Source organism: Bactrocera tryoni, chromosome 4 (genome assembly GCF_016617805.1).
Source record: "Bactrocera tryoni isolate S06 chromosome 4, CSIRO_BtryS06_freeze2, whole genome shotgun sequence".
Taxonomy (NCBI): Eukaryota; Metazoa; Arthropoda; class Insecta; order Diptera; family Tephritidae; genus Bactrocera; species Bactrocera tryoni.
In genome coordinates, this window is record NC_052502.1 from 20,304,564 (window position 1) to 20,324,048 (window position 19,485).

The window sequence follows — 19,485 nt, forward strand, 5'->3', positions numbered from 1 at the left end:
GTTGAATAATAAAAGCAAAGAAAAAATTAAAGAAATAAATAAACACATTAACAGTTACATTATGCACGCATTTATGTATATTCATTTAGAATCGAAGAAAGAAAAATAAAATGAAAATAAAAAATATTAACTTATTTCCTGATGTTTGGAAATGTTTGCGATTCCCTGCAACGCTGCAGCACATTTTAGGTTATGTATGCATATGTATGTACTATATATTTCGTATTCAATTCATTACATACATACAAACATGTATATGTATTTGTAGTAAAAGCCGTTATTGGTGGTTTTACATAGTTTGTCGTTCATTCACCATGCGAAATCTAACTGAGCAGGAATATCTTAAATTATTATTTTATATATACGTATGTATGTACATATATATATGTATATTATATTATTTTAGTTTAATACATACATACGCAGTGTATTATTGCTGTATTGTTAAGGTTTACAGTTATTATTATAAAAAGTTTGCATACATACTTCTCCTAATTGCAACAACAATTCATAAGCAACACAAACTCTTCATTTTTTTTTTTTTTGAATTTAATAGAATAAAACATTAATTAAATAAATTAGGCAGTAACTCACTAAAGTGTTTATGAGCGGCGCTCGTAGGCGCTGCCGAATAATAATAAAATAAAAGTAATAACTAGAAAAAAATTTAACGGCATTTCTGTTATGTGACAGTAGTAAAAACAACAACAAAGATATTACTTAGCATTGGCAGGTAGCGAGTGTTGCGGCAGCGGCGGCGTTACGTCACGACTACACCGCCACCACGTCGCTGCTGCTGCTGCGGCTCGACTTGTTGCCCGTCTTTGGCTTGATTTCGGTTAGCGACACCGAGCCGGGTCCGTTAAGGAAATGCATTTTCACATGCTTCTGCAGCTCCTGTTGCGAATCGAAGAAGACGCGACAGAGATCGCAGGAAAAGCGTGCTTTCGGCGCCGGTGCCGGTGTTTTCGATGCCTGCGATGAGCTATCGCCGCTCTCCGCATCACTGTCATCATCCGAATCATTGTCGTTATCATCATCATCGTCATCCTCATCATACGACGGCGATGAGTCTTCGGTTGTATCTGTCGATATGCGATTCGGTTCGATGGTGACTTGTGTTGCGGCCGGTGGCACGCGCGTATAACTGCGACCATTTGGTGCGGTAATCGTGCGATCATTGGAGTCTTCTTCATTATCGATATCAACGTCATCGCCTTCGTCTACATCTTCCGCACCGTCTTCGGCATCATCGGCGTCATCCTCATCCGCTTCCGCCACCTCACCGTCGGTCTGCTCATTCGTAGCCGCTGGCATAACCTCATATTCTTCATCCTCGTCCGCGTCTGCATCCTCTTCGGAAGCATCCTCATCGACTTCGTCATCTGTGTCCATACCGGGACGACGCGCCGCACTAACACCATGGTGTGCCGATTCATCCTCTTCTACTTCACCATCCACCTCACCGCCAACATCCTCCTCTTCGGACTCCTCATCCTCCCCCTTAAGCACACCGTCATGTAAGTCTTCCTTCTCCTCATCGCTGTCATGCTCTTGCTTCACCTTCACCTCACCATCACTCATTTTAATAGTCATCGGCGCCACCACACCCGCGGTCGTCGCTGGTTTTGGCTTCACCGCACGATTCTGATTCTGATCATGCGTCTGATCCTCTACCGGCACGATCTCCTTCTCCTTCAGGTGATTGTGTATGTGATTGATCAGCTTCTCTTTGCGCGAAACATAGGCACCGCACAGGTCACAGCCCCACTGGAAGGGTCCAAATGGTTTGGTGACGCGCGCATCGTTCACTTTGTGTGTGATCCATTCGTGCTTCGTATCGAATTTCTCCTGGCAGCGACGACATTGCAAATATGGATCGACGTTGATTTTCGGCGGCACCGGCAAGTTGCCGATTTCCTCTTTATGCAATTCGTAGATGTGACGACGCAGGTTGTTGTTGCTGATGAAGGTGGACGGGCAGTATTCGCATTTAAGTTCGCGTTTGCGTTTCTGGGATTTTGAAGAGTGATGATGGGGATTGGGCATAAGGCCCACCGCTTGTAATCCCGGTGGATGTTGATGGTTGATCTGGATCTGTGATAAGTGGTTCGCTGCTGCATTGGCTGAAAGATCCCCGTCGGCTTGGTTCTATGGGGGTAAGTAAAATTAGTACGGATATTCATGGCTGGTTTATATACAATTTAATTTATATTTATTTTTGTGACTGGTGCGGAGGACGCGGCTTGAAATGCTAAAATGCCGAGTTGTAAATTTTGATGACTAAACACTGTTGCATAAATTTGTATGCGGTTGCGATTGCGATTGGGGGTACGCTGTGTAGATTGGAACACAAGAACTATCTAAATTTCGAACGTTTTTGTTGTAATATTTGTAGAAAAGGCAAGACTATGTAACCAAAGAAACAATTTCCATCCAAAAATAGTTTCCACCCACTTGTTAATTGCCATATTTCTCTCTTCCTCTTCTCGGTCTTAATAGCTATCGATCTCTCCCCGTTTGTATGCGAATCTCTTTGCTTCTCACTTCATTAAAAATCAATACATTGCTCTTTATCTCTCCCTATATATCTTACATGCTCTTCTTCCCACTCTCTCTTTTCGCTCTCCCTCTCTCTCGTTCCCCTCTCACTCTCCTTCCTGTCTCTCTCTTCTTCCTCTATCTCTCTCTCCTCCCTCTCTCTGTCCTACTTCTTTATCACTTCTATCTCACTCTCCCTTCCCTCCCACCAACTCCTCCCTCCCTATTTCCACTTCCCCTCTTTAATGTGTCTGCTTCACGAGCCTCAACCGTCAATACGCATTCTATTTTGTATATATTTTTTTGTGAAACACTAAAATTTCGAACACCAAAACAATGGGACATTTTGCTTCCAGCCTCACTGCACTAGCCCAAAAGCTCACCTGTTTGCTATCACCTCTGAAATGCCATTTACGATGCACTTTAAGTGCAGTCATTTGTGTAAATGTTTTATTACACAAATCGCAGGCGTATTCGCCATTATCATTCACCCGATCCAAATAGAATTGATTCGGATCCGCTGGGCCAGTATCAAACATGGCCGCCAACGGATTATCCGTATACAATTCCATTTCATGCATTTGTATGTGTTTGGCGAACAACTCCTGATCGGTGAAACGCTGCCCACATATGGTACAAGCCACTTCGGGTAGCTTAATCTTCATGCCACTGGCCGGTATCGGTGTAATCTCCAGTTCACCACCACCCAAAGCACTTGTCGTTATTACACCGCTAGCATCGTGTGAGGCGTCATCATCGTCATCGCCCGTTTTATGCTTGTAAATAGGTGGCGGTCCAGCGCTTTCGGCGACAGCGCCCGATGCGTTGATCGGTTTGCGATTACAGGTCGGTATGTGATTCTCCAGCATCTGACTATCGAAAAAGACCTTCTTGCAGAGCACACATTCCGAAGGTTCGGGGAATTGTGGATGCTTCTTGTAGCGATGCACCTGCAAATTGGAAACGGAGTAAAAGCACGTGAGTAAATATTGTTTGTTCGATATTTTCGTAGACACCTTACCCATAGACTCTTGCGTCCGCTATAGACATTGCCGCAATCCTTGCAGGAATAGTCATTCGAATCGAATTCGTCATGCGAATTTATGTGTATAGCCAACTTCTTGTTCGTATTGAAGTTCGATGGACAGTACTTGCACTGGTACCAGTAGAGCGGACCGCTCGTTGAGTTGTCCACTGTGCTGCGTTCGGCGCCCACACTACTCACCGGCGTCGACAAGCCCGAGCGATCAGCCGGATTCGCGGCCGTACCGACATCAGCGCCACCAGCACCGCCGGCCAAGCTGTCGTCGAAGGTCGTATCGGCTTGATCGGTGCCGCCGACAGCGCTACCGTGCACGGTCTTCTTGTGATGCTGCAGCTGCGGCTCACTGCGGTACACGATCGAACAAATATCACATTCAAATTGCTTCTCGATCATCTCGTCCTTCAGCAGTGTATTGTGTATCTTGAACATGTGCACCTTCAGGCCCTTCTCGTAAGCGAATTCCGCATCGCACAGCTTGCATTTGATAAACTGTACATTGCGTATTTGATGGTCGTTGAGCATGTGGAAACGATACGATTTCTTCGATGAGAAACGACGCTGACAGAGGCGACAGCGCATGCGCCGGAAACGTCGATCGGCTGCCTGTTCCAAGCTACGCTTGAATATCGCCTTCTGCACGGCGGTCTGATGTTGCATAGCCGGTGGCGTTGTGGATTTCGCCGGTGGCGCTGGTGTTATAGTTAGACCGCTCGGTGCCGATTTGCTGGCGCTTATCGCACCCGGTGTCAGCGAATTGTTCTGTGCCGCCGCACTATGTGAACGCATGTGATTGGAGAGTCCGATGTTGTTGCTGAAGACCGCATTGCAGATGGGGCACTCCTTCAGGCTGCTGTACATGTTGCCGCCGCTGCCACCGGAGCCAGTGCTGGTTGTCACGGCGGCACCCGTGTCTGTGCGCATTTTCTTTGCTGGATTTTCGCTGGAGTTCTCATCGTCGTCAGCTGCAGTTTTTGAGGTTATAAGCAAATTTTATTAGAAAGTAATGAATAATAATATAAATTAACGTCTAAAAAAAAAAATTTCAGATTTTTTTATTTGTAACTTAGACGCAGCCATAGATACCGTTATTTCTTGTTGTTTTTTTACTTTTGCAATATACCGTTATATGGCAGATAAGGCAAAATATAATCACCGAGTTTGACGGATTGAAGTGGATCGGTTAGGCGCACTTTTTCCAAATATTTTGAGATTTTGCCGCCTATAATTTTTTGTGGGCGTGGCAATAATCTTATAACGACCATTTACAAAAACTATCTAATTCAGGATTCGTAACTACCACATCGAATTAAAATTCTACAGCTAACACGGTTACCTTGTGCTGTTACAAACAACCGTTATGTGATGAAAAATATTCAAAAGGAGATTCGAACAATCTACTATCACACCTTTCCCACAACAGTCGGGTATAAGTAACCGGAATAGACACGAAATTTTATCCGGCCAAGGACTGTCATCTCGGCACAGTTCCCAATTTACTTCAGGAATGTTTTCAGCCGGACGAAAACACTCCAGCTCTGAAAGTATTCGACGCAGTACCCGCCGGGGGTAGCAGAGCAAGAGGAAGACCTACACTCTGTTGGAAAAAGAAGGTGGAGAAGGACCTGGCGAAAAAAAACAACTAGCACGCTGTTGTAAACTCAGCTATAACGGCGGTGTCTATGCCAATAAAGTAGAAGATGAACAATATTATCTCAATGTAACCAGAACCAACGCTGATCTTAATCCGACCAAGAACTATCAACTCGGCAGTATTCCTTCAAACTTTTAGGAAAATATATTCTACCACTACAACAATAATGTTGCAACACCTACCAATTGAGCCGCCATTCGTTATCGACATCAAGTCCTTCATCACATAATCATAGCGTCCCGTGTAGACATTCTGTTGTGTGCCATAGGCAATTTTAACCGCATCCGCATTCACAATATACTCAAAGCCCGTGTGACGCGCCTTGTCCGCCGAATGAGCGCTGACCATGTGCTCGCGCAAATTCGAGAGACGCGGATAGCCAATGCCGCATTTGACGCATTTGTATGTCTGTGGCAATTGGTCCGGATGTTTCGATTCCATGTGGCGCAACACATTGTTGTAGTTGTTGTACTGTTGATCGCATATGGGGCAAGCTTGTGGCATACGTGAGAAATATTGTGATTTCGGTTGATTTGTGGAGGCAGCTTGGTGACTGCTGCGTGACTCATCGGTGGAGGAGGCGCCTAAATAAAGTAAGAGAGAAAATGGAGAATTAGTAATGACACAGCTGCTTGCGTTGACCGTAGACGCGTGTGTGACTCACCACCCAAGCCGACGGTTGACTTCTTGGCCGGCGAATTTTCTGTGCTTATGGCGCTAGCATTTAGCGACGATGTCGACATTTGCTCGCCGAAGCCAGCCAAATGCTTCTCATACACGTGATCAAGGAATTTCTGGTGATTATCGAATTTGGCATCGCACGTGACACAACGCAGCGACACGATGCAATCCATGTTGTTGTAGTGACGTTTACGCTCGGCCGGATCGTCCAATTCCAAGCCACAGTAACAGCATTGTTTTTGCATGGTGTCCTTGCGTTGCATGTCGGCGTGTTCGTCGTACACGTGCGAACGGAACTCCAACTTCAGCCGGTACTTCTGCGGACACAACTTGCACTCGTACATCTTATTGACGAGCAACTCCTTGGCGCGCAACTTGTCCGGTACTGCGGCCGCTGTGGCCGTGACTGCAGCGGCGAAGTTGCTGTCCTTCGCCATGAGCGCATGCAATACTTTGTACAAGTTGATGCAGTTGCGACGCTTCAAATGCGAGATGAACAGCGCCTTCGAGTCGTTCAGCTTCAGGCAATTGAAGCAGAGATTGCGCGGCAATGCTAGGTATTTCTTGCGCATGTGTGCCATGAAATTCTTATAGGTCGAATAGGTTTTATTACAACAACGACAAGTCATATTCTGGTATTGGCGCAAAAATTCATCGTTCTGCTGCAGGAACACGATCTTCTCATCGGTCAAATGGTGTTGATACTTCTCCGGATGCTCATAGTCGAAACCGCCGATTTCACACTTATTGAATGCGTTCACGATTTGTTGTCGGTACTTGAGCGGTGTTATCATGCCGGAAGCGGCGTTCGACGCCTCTGCCGCGGCTACGGCGGCCGCTGTGGCGCGTTGCAGCTCCAGTGCGGCTGCCAAGGCGGGTGTGGGTTTGGTCACCGGCATATTGTTGGGTGTCGATGTTGAGAGCTCGAAGAGATTTGGGTGCAGATTGCGTTCGTGGCGGCGTGCGTTGGCGCGTGTGGAGAATTTCAGATTGCAGGCGCGACAGGACGCCTCTTTGGTGTCCACCAGTGCGGCTAGCTCAATGGGCGGTCGCGGTTGCTCATATTGATAGGGCATGTGTTCCTGCAGGTGGTGTATTGCGAAAACAATGTATTAATTTTAATTGCAAGAAAATACGTTTTATACTGAAAATGTATACGAGACATACCATGAGCGACTCGTCGCCCTCCTCCTCGGTGCGTTCTAAGAAGAGTGTTGGGTCAACCATGTCATCGGACTCGTCATGCTGTTTGGTGTTGTATTCATCATCGGGATCCATCGGTTCATCTTTGATTTCGACAGCTGGCAAAGGCTGTGGAGGAGAGAGGAGAAAAAATATAAAAAAATTAATTAGTGGTGTTAAGATTTCAACAAAAATTAAATGAATGTATGGACATGGGTTTTCTATGTTAGTAATTTTTGAATTCATTAGAGTCGCTGAAAAAAATTATATCGTTTTTTTTGTATAGAAAAAAAATTGGGTTAATAAAAATATTTGTTTTCTTTTGTTATAACCAAAAATACAAAATTTAGAATGCAAACGGTTTACATATTATTTAAAATATAATACATATAGAAAAGGCTCCCTAAATAGCTGTCTGCTGAAAATTGATGCTCGCATAGAAAAACCCCCTAAATTATAAAATTATAGTCTGTCTTTTGGAATTAAATTCCTATATTGTCAATACTCGAAAAAGGAACACATTTTTGATAAAATATACGATAAAATAAGAATAAACGTTAACTTTGGTTACACCGACCCTATAATACCCTGCTCAAATAAAAGAAAGTATTGCATACAAGATTTTAGTCAGTCAGTTTGTATGGCAGTTATATGGAATAGTGGCCCGATTTGGGCAATTTGTTCGAAAAATGTAACGCTGCCTTGGACAGTCATCTGCCGTCGAATTTCGTGAAAAATGGCTCGTTAAATAAAAATGTTTTTCATACAAGGACTTGATTTTCAACGGCTAGTTTGTATGGCAGCTATATTAAATACTGGTCCGATCTGGACAATTTGTTCAGAGATTGTAGTTTTTGCTTGGACAATAATCCATGTCAAATTTTATGAAGATATCTTTTCAAATAAGAGAGTGTTCCATACAAGGACTTGACTTTCAATGGCCAGTTTGTATGGCAGCTATATGGAATAGTGGCCCGATCTGGACAATTTCTTCGGATATTGTAGTATTTGCTTGGGCGATAATCCATACCAAATTTCGTTAGGATATCCTTTCAAATAAGAGTGTGTTCCATACAAGGACTTGATTTTCAACGGCCAGTTTGTTTGGCAGCTATATGGAAAAGTGGTGCGATATCAGCGATTCCGATAAACGAGCAGCTTCTTGATGAGAAAAGAACATGTGCAAAATTACAGATCGGTATCCTAAAACTTGAGGAAAAAGTTCGCTTATATGCAGACCGACAGCCCACTAGACCCTAATATTGTATATATAAATAACTATTCAAAATAAAAAATTTCTTTCGCAAGGATAGAAAAAAGAAATATATACATAAGCATAAATATAAAATATATATAGAGGTATGTATATAGGTATATATGCAAAACGTTGTTGCCGATACGTTTACGTTATTGTACGTGTAACGTCTAAATAAACGCAATTGCTGTGCGGCACTCTGACACGATGCCGTGGAAGTTGCAGCAGCAACGGCAATTGGCGGTGCTTGATGTGGCACTAACTGTTGGGGATGCTGTGGTTGAAGTTGTTGTTGCACTTGCTGTTGTTCTAACAACTTTTGCTGCTCTAAGAGCAATTGCTGTTGTTGTTGCCGTTGATATTTTTCCACTTCGGCTTGCACATGTTGTTGCAATTCTTTTTGTTGTTGTTGCTGATGATGCTGCTGCTGTTGCCGCTGCTGCTGATTGCGATGATAATGCCGCGCACGACGCGGTGGCGCTTGCGACGGTGGTGCCACAGCCACAGCGACCGGCGGTGCGCGACCCACAGCGGCAGCAGCTATCAAGCCGGCTGTGGGCGCAAATTGCCGACTGTATTTCCTATAAGGTAAATGTTGCTCCAATAGCAATGGTTGTGTTGCTGTCTGTTTCGCATGAAGCGGAGCTGCTGCGGTTGCTGGCAATTGCTGTTTACTGGCGGTAGACGTGGTAGTAGTGCTAGTAATCGTGGTGGTAGCAGCAGTGCTGCTAACCGCGTGGCTAGTAGTACTAGTACAAGTAGTGGTAGTAGTGCTAGTAGTAGTGGTTGTAGGGTTTTCTTTAGGACTCACATAAACAGTTAAAGATTTGCGTTTCTTCAACGACGAAATTCCATCCAAAATCGATGATGCCAAACTCGGCGCGTTGTGCTGTTCACTGTCGTCCGCTTGGTGTTGCTGTTGTTGGCCGGTGCCATCTGCACCAATCGTTGATATGCTGACATTGTTGTCGAGCAATTGTTGACGTTTATTCGTGTCCAACCAACTGCGTTGCTTGCTTTGTGAGGCAAGGCAGCGATTCTTGAAACTCTGCCAGGAATTCAGGTAACTGATGCACGCATGACAAATGCGCAGTGATAGGTGATCTTCGGGATTGATCTGAAAGTGAGAGAAGAGCAAAATTTTTTTTATTAGAGAGTGTTTTATTGAGTATTGCCGTGATTAGTAGCTTATATAAGAAGGATAAAGAATATGTTTTTATAAACATATGAATGTACGTAGAGATTATATAGATTAATGAGGATAATCAACATTGAAAATAATTCATATCGGAATAATTTATTAATTAAAGGCTCCGAAATTATTGAAAATCAGATATAACGGTACATTTTTTTACTGATATGTGGAAAATGTTAATATTAAGTAATTAGTAAAAATGTATTATTTAATCATCGTATTATTAGGGCGGATAGATACTCGTATACTTTGATATATGAAGACATAGACCTAACTTTGAGAGTATTTTGTCCCATTTTTCACAACTAAATTTAATGGTTTGGAAAAAAAGACTTTCATACTGCCTCGAGCTTAAATTGAATACGACTATTACTGTCAACGAGTGAATATTATGGATAGAAAACCGTTATCACTACAGTTGGATCTGCCAAAACGGAACAGATAAGAATTGTTATGGAGTCAAAGACAGCCAACGCGGCAGCAGAATGTCTTTTGATGACACAACATCTACAACAAAGGGAATGAAATTCGTTTCCACGAGAGTCGGGTCTACCGAAACAGAACAGATCCGTATTGCTATCGAGGCAAAGACTGCCAACTTTGCAGATTCCCTCAAAATTACTCGGAGAATGTCTTCTGGTAATACAACATCAACAACAGAAGGTTTGAAATCCGTTTCGAATAGAATCGGTTCTACCGAACTCAAAATTATACGAGAAATGTCTTCTAGTGATACAGCAACAACAACAATTGATTTGAAATCCGTTTCCTACACAATTTGATCGACACAACCGAAACGGTTCCTGGATTTTATCCCACTATGGACCGCGGAATTTATCAAAAATATTCGGAGACCAAGAAGAATTACAACAGGATAAGCATATTTTCCTATTTCTCACTGACCCCATAACTCGATGTTGTCGAAATTTTAACTTTTAGGGATTCATTTTAGTTTTGCGCGTATATTGCATACTTTTAAGAGCGCCTCGTTTTGGATTCTGAGATTGTGTTTTGCCACTAAAAGACGAATTAAATACGTTTTCACGACAGTCGGGTCTGCGTAACTAGAATGGTTTCGAAATTTTTTCCGACGTAGGACCTTTAGCTCTGCAGACTTTATCACAATTATTTTGGGCGTATTTTCTACGCTGTAACGACAACAACAATACAAAGGAATATTTTCTTAACTTCAACTCACTCTAGACCTCGATGTTGCCGAAAATTTTACCGTTATGTTTTCTATTTTAGTTTAAGCGCGTGTATTGCATACTTTTCGTTTTGTCTAATGAAATATGCATGAAGACGAATGTACATAGATGAATTTTTAATTAATAAAAATGAAGAATCTTTTTTAATTAATTTCTTGCGAATGAAATATTCAAATTGCACTTCAAATCTATTTGGGAAATTGATTTTAAATTGTCGCCGCAAATTACTCCTACCGCCGGCCAGGCGAACAACAACAACAAACAGCAACAGGAGCGGTAGCACAACTATATACGCATAACAGTAGTTATAATAATGAGAGCGGCAGGCAGGGGTACACCAACTGCCGCAATTTCTATTTGATATTGATGTCAATGACCTGTTCCTGCTCAAAACAACAGTAAATATATATGTATAGACGACGGAAATGTCTTAGCTGTGATGTACGAACGCTGGTCCATATGTAGCTATATATGTATGTATGCGAATAAGTAGACATGCTGATATGTACATACATATGTATATGTATCCTTATAAGCCTACACCCCAGGACTTGACCCGCACAAATGAGTTCCCACACTCTAAATTTCACTAGCAATGGAACATGTGGGGTTTATATGCTTGACTGAGTGATTTCGCATACATGTATGGTAATGTACTTGCATACATGTGTGTATGTTTATTACATATGTAGTGTGTGGAATGTCTCATTATGCACGCCGCCCGCCGCAAAGACAAGAGGTCAAGATAAACAAACAAACAATTGAGTGTGATTATGAACAAGTAGCAACTACATGCACACACCTACACGCACACATTGCGTTAAGCAGCAGTCAAAAAGGATAATGCAGCTGCCGTGTGTGTGTGCGTAACATTTTTAGCTGCAGACAATGGTATTTAATTGAATATTTTAATTTAATATTTAAGTTTAATATCATTTGTTGCCGCATGCAATCTGACAAAAACACACCTGCACACACACGCAACGCTTTCAGGCACTTAAACACGACTTGACAAGGCATAGAGACCGGTGTTAGTTGTGTTTTGTATTGGCCTATGAAGGCACTCAAGCCGATTAAACACAAAACCTTTGTCATTTCGCAAGGATAATGATTAAAGACAAACACACGAAGACATACATACATAGCCATATAAAGACATATTATGTATGTATGTAGGTGTTTTGCGTTCATGCGTGTAAGCCAAAGTGTAGCTAAATCGAATAAGTGCGTCGAAATGTATTTCTAATAATTATGTACTAATATATGTATACATGGATACGCTCATCTTAAGTCCCTACTTACCTAAGGGCATACATACGCATCATATATGCTTGTCCCAATGCAGTACAACTGTGTTAAATTCAGAAGCAGTAAGCTTTATGTAGCGCTGGGACTAGAAATATTCGAATTTTTCGATATTAATCGATTTTTTTCGCCAAAAGTCCTTTTTACTTTTTTAACGGCATAATACATTTATTATACCCTGAACAGTACATATTAAATTTGCCACAAAGTTTTCAACACCCAAAAAGAAACTTCAAAGACACGTGCCCACGACAGTCAGTCTACGTAACCGGAACGGATCCAAATTTTATATCCGGTCAAGGACTGTCATCGCGGCAGAATGCTGCTGTTACAACAACAACAAACTTCGGAGACCTATGAAGTATTAACATATATAAATGATCAGTGTGTGAACGGAGCGGATAAATAAAAAAAATGTATAAAAATACACGAACTGAACTACTCCCCCAGTTTTTGTGTTTTTTTCACACGGCTTTTTCTCCCTAAGACGATCGGATGGCATCGGCATTATAACATCTAGCTGCCATACATTCTGACCGATCAAAATCAAGCTTTTATATGGAAAACTTGTTCATTTGACGAGATATCTTCCCGAAATTTGGCATAGATTATTGTCCAAGTCAGTGTTACAATCTCTGAACATAATGTTCGAATCGGACAACTATAACATCTAGCTGCCATACAAACTGACCAATCAAAATCAAGTTTTTATATGGAAAACTTGTTCATTTGAGGAGATACCTTCCTGAAATTTGGCATATATTATTGTCCAAGTCAATGTTACAATCTCTGAACATAATGTTCAAATCGGACAACTATAACAAGTAGCTGTCATGCAAACTGGGCTTCAAAATCATGTCTTTGTTAGGAAAACTTTTTTATTTGCCAAGATATATTCACGAAATTTGGCATGGACTATTGTTCAAAGCTTCACAACAATTTCCCAAGAAATTGTTCAAATCGGAACACCATAGCATGTAGCTGCCATACAAACTGACCGATAAAAATCACAAGGACTTGATATTCATCATTTTTATTTTGTATAGGGTATTATTAATTTTATGGTATATTCCTAACGACGTTTTAAATTAAGAAAAATATCTCTGCAGTTTTACATTGACTCTCGAAATATGAAAAAAATATTTTTTTGTAACTTTAGAAAGATCTATGTAAGCTATTTCATCACAAAAGATTTAATGATTCTCTTTATTATAGAAATTACCACAAAATCCTATAAATATTCCCTCTGAACTAGGTCAAATATAATAATTGGGGTACTCACAACGTGTCATAAAGCATCGTACAATCATAAAATCATAAATTTTTATACTAGTTTAAAAAATGTGTTGTTTGATTGCATACTAAAATAAGTTTACGCAAATACAACTCTGAACGCTATGTTTTCGGATCGTTATAACTTTATGAAACTATGTGAAACCCATAAATATATAAAAAAAAAATCTGAATTTTATGCTTTCGATACGCACGTGACTGTATATACAACACATTAGGCTATATAAATATTGAAGTTGGAGTGGGTATACATTGTTGAAAGTGCGCCTAAATGTATGTGTGTATATAAGAACATAACATTAGTACATTACCACATACCGACAAACATACATATAGTACATTTAGTTAACCAGAATAATTAAGAAATACATATACATGTATGTACATATGTATGTATTACATATCCCTTTATTTGTATGAATGCATATAGATTGATAACTTGGTGCATATTGTTGCTAAATTTACATGTATGTATGTACATGCATATGTGCTAAGCAATGCACATAACCTTAAATATGCATACACATGCATATGCACATACGTGTATCTTATCAAAGCGTTGTATGACAGTCAACCTACCAATAAGTGCAACAACAATGCTAATTATAATTATCCTTGCAGAAAGACTAAACGGATAGAATTAAATGGGCGAATAAAGAAAATTACAGATGCCAATCTACGCATACACTACTACACACACACATACACAGATGCGCAAATATGCAGAAATATTGATTCTATACATAAAGAAGCACTAATACAACTATAAGAAAATGTATTTTAATTATGACTCCTTATTTTCCTTTAATTATGCAGGTAGGAGTACAGCATACCAATGAACACGCAAACAAACACATGCGAGGGTAAATGTGTATACACATAGACCTAACTGTATATGGCTAAGCATTGCTTTGGAGGGTTATAATAGTGCGTCGTAGCCATACGGCGACTGGGCGGTGGTCCATTTGATGTTCATTCACCTTGCCCATGCTCCGCGCTGCAAACGAATTACCTAAAGCTACACACAGACTCAACGTCGCTCATCTGTGACTGCGTAGCATATAATGCACGGCAGCTACTGGCTTTTTGTGTTGCGTCGAACTCCTCATTTTCATTATTATCATTCAACTTTTCTTCAAGCGATCGATAATGGAAGCATAATATATAATTCATTTAAGGAAATATATAAATTTTGCATCGTTATTTTTTGGCTGATAATCGAAATGGTGCATATTGAGAGAAATGAGAATATAACGAGCTGTCTACTTTAGAGAAAAAGGTTAAGTTAAAAACTTGAAATAAAGAACTTGTAAAATTATATAAAAGAGTTATTCAACTTAAAGGCGAATCGTTTTCAATATCATTGTGAACTAAATTTGCGGTCCATTTGTATGACAGCTACATACACATGTACATATATGCCATTAATTTCTACGGAGATTGCAGCGTTGTTTGCGAAAATAGTCCATACCAAATTACATAGAAATATCTCCTTCAATAAAAAAAGTTGTCCATACACAAACTTGATATTGACCGTTCTGTTTGCATAGCAGCTATATGCTACAGTAAACCGAAATCGGCGGTTCCGACAAAATGTGCAGATTCTTGGAGAGAAAAGGAAGTACGCAAAGTTTCACAGCGATATCTCAAAACCGACGAGAGTAATGCGAATAGTTTGCTACTGGAAACTACCAGTTCTTTCTTTTCAGTTCAAAATTAGCACGTAAATTATCAAAGAAACATTTTATAGGTGTTCAAGCAATGCCCAAAATGTAACAGTATTTGTTTTGATCGACTTCAAAAGCCTCCAAGCAATGTGTTGTGCATATATCTCTACTAATCTGAAAGCATAAAAATCTTGTATCAGTACATTTGTATAATACTGGTTTCAATATGCATTTACTCACTTGTTCCTTGGCCTCTAGACAATAGTCATCGTCATATCGAAAAAATGACAGCTCGTTCTTACGACAATACAAAGCAATTCCAGAGTATTTGATATTTCTATATATTCAACTTAAAAATTTCTTAAATAAACTTAAGACATATGCAGGTTTCTACAAATAAAAGGGATATTTGAACATTACTGAGCCATTCAAGTGAAACCTCAAAGCCACGTGAACACAATGTAGAGCTGCTAATTGTCCAAAGTTCCAAACCACATAACAACTTAGCTGGGTACCTCACTATGCAATGATATCATGTACGCAAACATTATAGGCACCTATCTATTTGTGCTCCAATACAACGATAAGAGTATATCTACCAAATAACTTGGGAGTGATGACGTCGTCAACACTGGTTTATAGTGAGGGTGAGTTAGCTAACAAATACGCTGACGTGGTAACCTGGAGCGACTAGAGTACCAGCTATTGAAAAGTGACAAATTATAATAGTTAGTTATACAAGTACAAACATACAACTGAAATGATCAAGGCACATATTTAGAAAGTTTTGAATGTTAACTATATGGTAGGAGCGAACTTTTAAACATTACAGCCGATTCTGAGTAAAGCGAATGAATTTAGCTTCAACCACAGCCCTTTCGACACAGAGAACGGCAAGTGGAACAACGTGCCCTGATAAACACATGACGAACGCACTGAGAATTCGTAGCGTGAAACGAAGTAAACGTTAGCGTGTTTGGCTGACAACGCTGGCAAATGAGGCTATGGTAGTTAGCGTGAAGGCAGTTTTAATTTTGTTATTATATAGCAACATTGGTACGACGTTTGACCAAGGTAAAGTGTTGACATATTATAAACGATACAAGCCTGAAATGAATTCTTTTTCAAGATGGGCGGCCAAACCATAGCCATTAAATAAGATAATATTGTAGATAATCTTATCGGTTATATATATATACATATATTTTTAACAAACTATTACAAAAATATTTACTTTTATATTCCGCTTACATTTAATTAACAAAATTAACGTAGTCGGAATGGAAAATCAATCTAAGTGCGATAGAAAATCTTAGATGAATACATTCGCCTAATTTTTTTCAGTTTCTATAGCCAATATGACGTATCGATGTCATGAGACAACGCCAAAAATGTCTAACTGCAACAGAAATAACAATTAAGCCCTTATTGATAAAAATGCATGTACACCTTTCCCTTGGGACGATGTCTCAAAAAGCTATTGTCTCCATAACCTCAAAATCTTTTTATCAAAATATAACACACGCATTAAAATGTGTAAGCAGCTGCCAGCTGCTCAAACACGTTATGCAACTCTCAAGGTGAAACTGCTTAGTTACTCCAAACTGCGCGACAGCGCCTCAGTCTCATACAGTTTGTCTGGTGCTAGCTGGAAGTACGGCTCAAGCAACGAATACACATTTATTAAATCCCTCCAACGATGTAGCAAAATAACTGCCTACATTATTTCGTACCTAAGAGCTGCTCTCAAATTACTCCACTTATCAACATTAATTCATGTGGAAAGCGTAGTACTCGTATACCAACAACCGCCAGACGACAAACAAAGCCATCTCCACTTTTGGAATCGGTCACAGATGGTGAGCGAATCGATAGACAGCAACGAAGATAACGGCTATGGAACGAACATAAGGTAATGGCAACAACGAAGTCACAACGTATTCCAAGTAGTCGATACAGGCATGCACGTCGTCAATTCCCAGCACAAAACAGCATGCCAAGCGAGGGAAATGACAACGATGTAGTCGACGCACTACTACCACCGATAATGCGCATCGAACGCAGGCCAGAAAGAGATAGCGTAGTAGCCAATACCACACGGTACTCGGTTACCAGCAAGCATTTAACTGCTGCCTGTCAATCGTAGCGTTCCAGTAAATAGCACATGTGCGTCGGCAGTTACGGTTATGAAATGTTCCTCGTGCACCGTACCGTTCTGTACGCGCATTTTGCAAAGTTTCCTAAAATAATGAAATTCATCCTTAGAGTTGGTAAATCTTCCATACATTTACAGCGCTTTCCGAATCCAATTCTCTTTTGTTTTGATATACAACAAAAAAAAAAATCGCATTGTTTTCATCGCTTCTTTGCACATATCGTTCTTTATCACCGACTATGTCTTTCGCTCCTTCGTAATCGAGTATGCATGCGTTTGTATGCATGTGTGCGTATAATTGTTATTACCGGCTTTGTTGTTTTTGCCATGGTTTCTATAGAAAAACTCAGGTCAAATTTCAACTGATCAGCCAAATATTCCTCCTGCATCTTGTAAAGAAAATATGTCAAGCGATTAAGGCTACGGATAGGAGTGGAGATCACTGATGTAAATATGTACTTAGTTCAATATATGTATATACGCACATATTGATTGGTATTCTTTATTGATATTTCTTATCAATTATCAATTTTTACATAAAAACCGATAAAATACCTCTAACTAGGGTCTACATAGATTAAAGAAAAACAACCAGTAGTAAGTGAACTTTAGTAAGAAAATTCAATGTACCGCCCTCTGCAGCTGCTCATCCATCCGGTTCTTACTGTGAAAATAGTGGACACGCTTTGTTCTGTGAGCAATTAGCAACAGCAGCAGGCAACGTGACAACTAACTAACGAATCTGGCGATGGTATTTGAGACGACTGCCTCGATGAAAGCAGCAGTCGTTGTAGCTACAGCTGCGGTCGTAGCTACCAGCCGAATACACCTCGCGGTCACATCCACACACAGTGAACCATTATTCAGCCATTCAACCACTCAGCTATACAATCAACAACTGCCAACTAAGTAACCAACCAACCAACCACGAGTCTTAGTGAGTCAACGCGAGTGCGATAACGATGTGAGCGCTGTGAATCCGGATCCGAAATGGAATCGATTCCACACAACAGCACAACATTATTATACGCCATAATACACCAGCTAGCCAGCCATGTCATGTCACAATCGTGGAGGCACTGAGCGGCAGCGGAAGAGAGCGCGCGCACATATAACGCGCCAGACGGCACCATCATTGATTGCTTGCTCAGATTGCTCAGAGCTCACGGGCTGGCAACGCTACACCAGCGCAACTAACCAACAAACGCCATTAACACCAATATGGTGACTTGGCAATTCCGCATGGCGTGGCATGACACATGTGGGAGCACGGACGCAAAACTTGCACAATCAATCGCATTGGCTGTCGTTCACTGTGCTCATCCTAACCTCAATCACATTCTTTATTAACAAATTTAGGTAATTTTCCTATTTTTCCTTAGCTATTACAACATAAATTTTTAACTAGATTCCATACATATAGAATACTCAAACATATGCATGTTTCTAGATAGGAACCACTCATCGCCATCCATGATTGATTGGGTCATACCCAGTTTTTCTCATTATATTTACATATATGTGTAGGTAGTTATACTATGTACTCACCTTGATGCTGACGCAGTTCTGTATCTTAGTAGCCAACGGTTCCTTGTCCGCCGCATAGCTGTTTAATATGGATATGCATTCACTGCCCGGAGCCAAGCAGAGGCGACAGCAATTTTGTCGCGCACGCACTGGGCTGCCGTCCGACATTTTGTAACGACGACTCCGTCAGACGCCGCTCTTCCCTCCCAGAAATTTCACACTGAAGCGTAGCCAACTGACGAGCAGATAACTCTCTATATATGTATATATTGTAATTGTATGATTTTTAATTGGTTTTGGAATCTGTTATTGCTGAAGCAACGACGTTTTAAGTTCACTTTCAGTTTCAATTGTTTTTTGCGTTTTTTCGCACTTCTTTTCACTTTTTATTAATGTTTATCGTTTATTTTTTTACAATTATTTTCTTCTCCACTTCTCTCCCGACTTCTTTGTTTTTATCATACTTTTTCCGGTCACATTTAATTTTGTAAGTCTGAACGCGACGGGATTTTCTACAAAACTGAATTCAGAGTTGGTTAATTTTTCTTTACCGGGAATTTTCGTGCACGAAAAGTGGAAATACAGAGACAAGAAAACAAAAAATGCGACATCTAGCGTGTAAAATACACTCTCTAGTGTAAAAAGAAATAACTAATAACTAAATCGACTCTGTGAAAAAGACAATCAGCTGTTTTAGCCGCCGTTGAAAACGATGCAGAGGCGTTGGAATATTATTAAATTTCAAAGTTTCATTCACAATCAACAGATGTTTATTACATA

At 40.5% G+C, this 19,485-nt stretch overlaps 1 protein-coding gene across 1 annotated transcript; it reads right to left on the reverse strand.

Annotated features, from left to right (window-relative positions):
* Positions 1-284: 284 nt before the first annotated feature.
* On the reverse strand, positions 285-19,210 carry LOC120773697 (zinc finger protein hangover). The gene is made up of 8 exons (XM_040102729.1): positions 18,727-19,210; positions 9,167-9,472; positions 7,086-7,229; positions 5,902-7,000; positions 5,420-5,821; positions 3,563-4,548; positions 2,925-3,491; positions 285-2,151 (listed from the first exon to the last, which is right to left on the reverse strand). The coding sequence occupies exons 1-8, from the start codon at positions 18,871-18,873 to the stop codon at positions 772-774; spliced, it is 5,031 nt and encodes a 1,676-aa protein (XP_039958663.1). The 5' UTR covers positions 18,874-19,210; the 3' UTR covers positions 285-771.
* Positions 19,211-19,485: the final 275 nt, after the last annotated feature.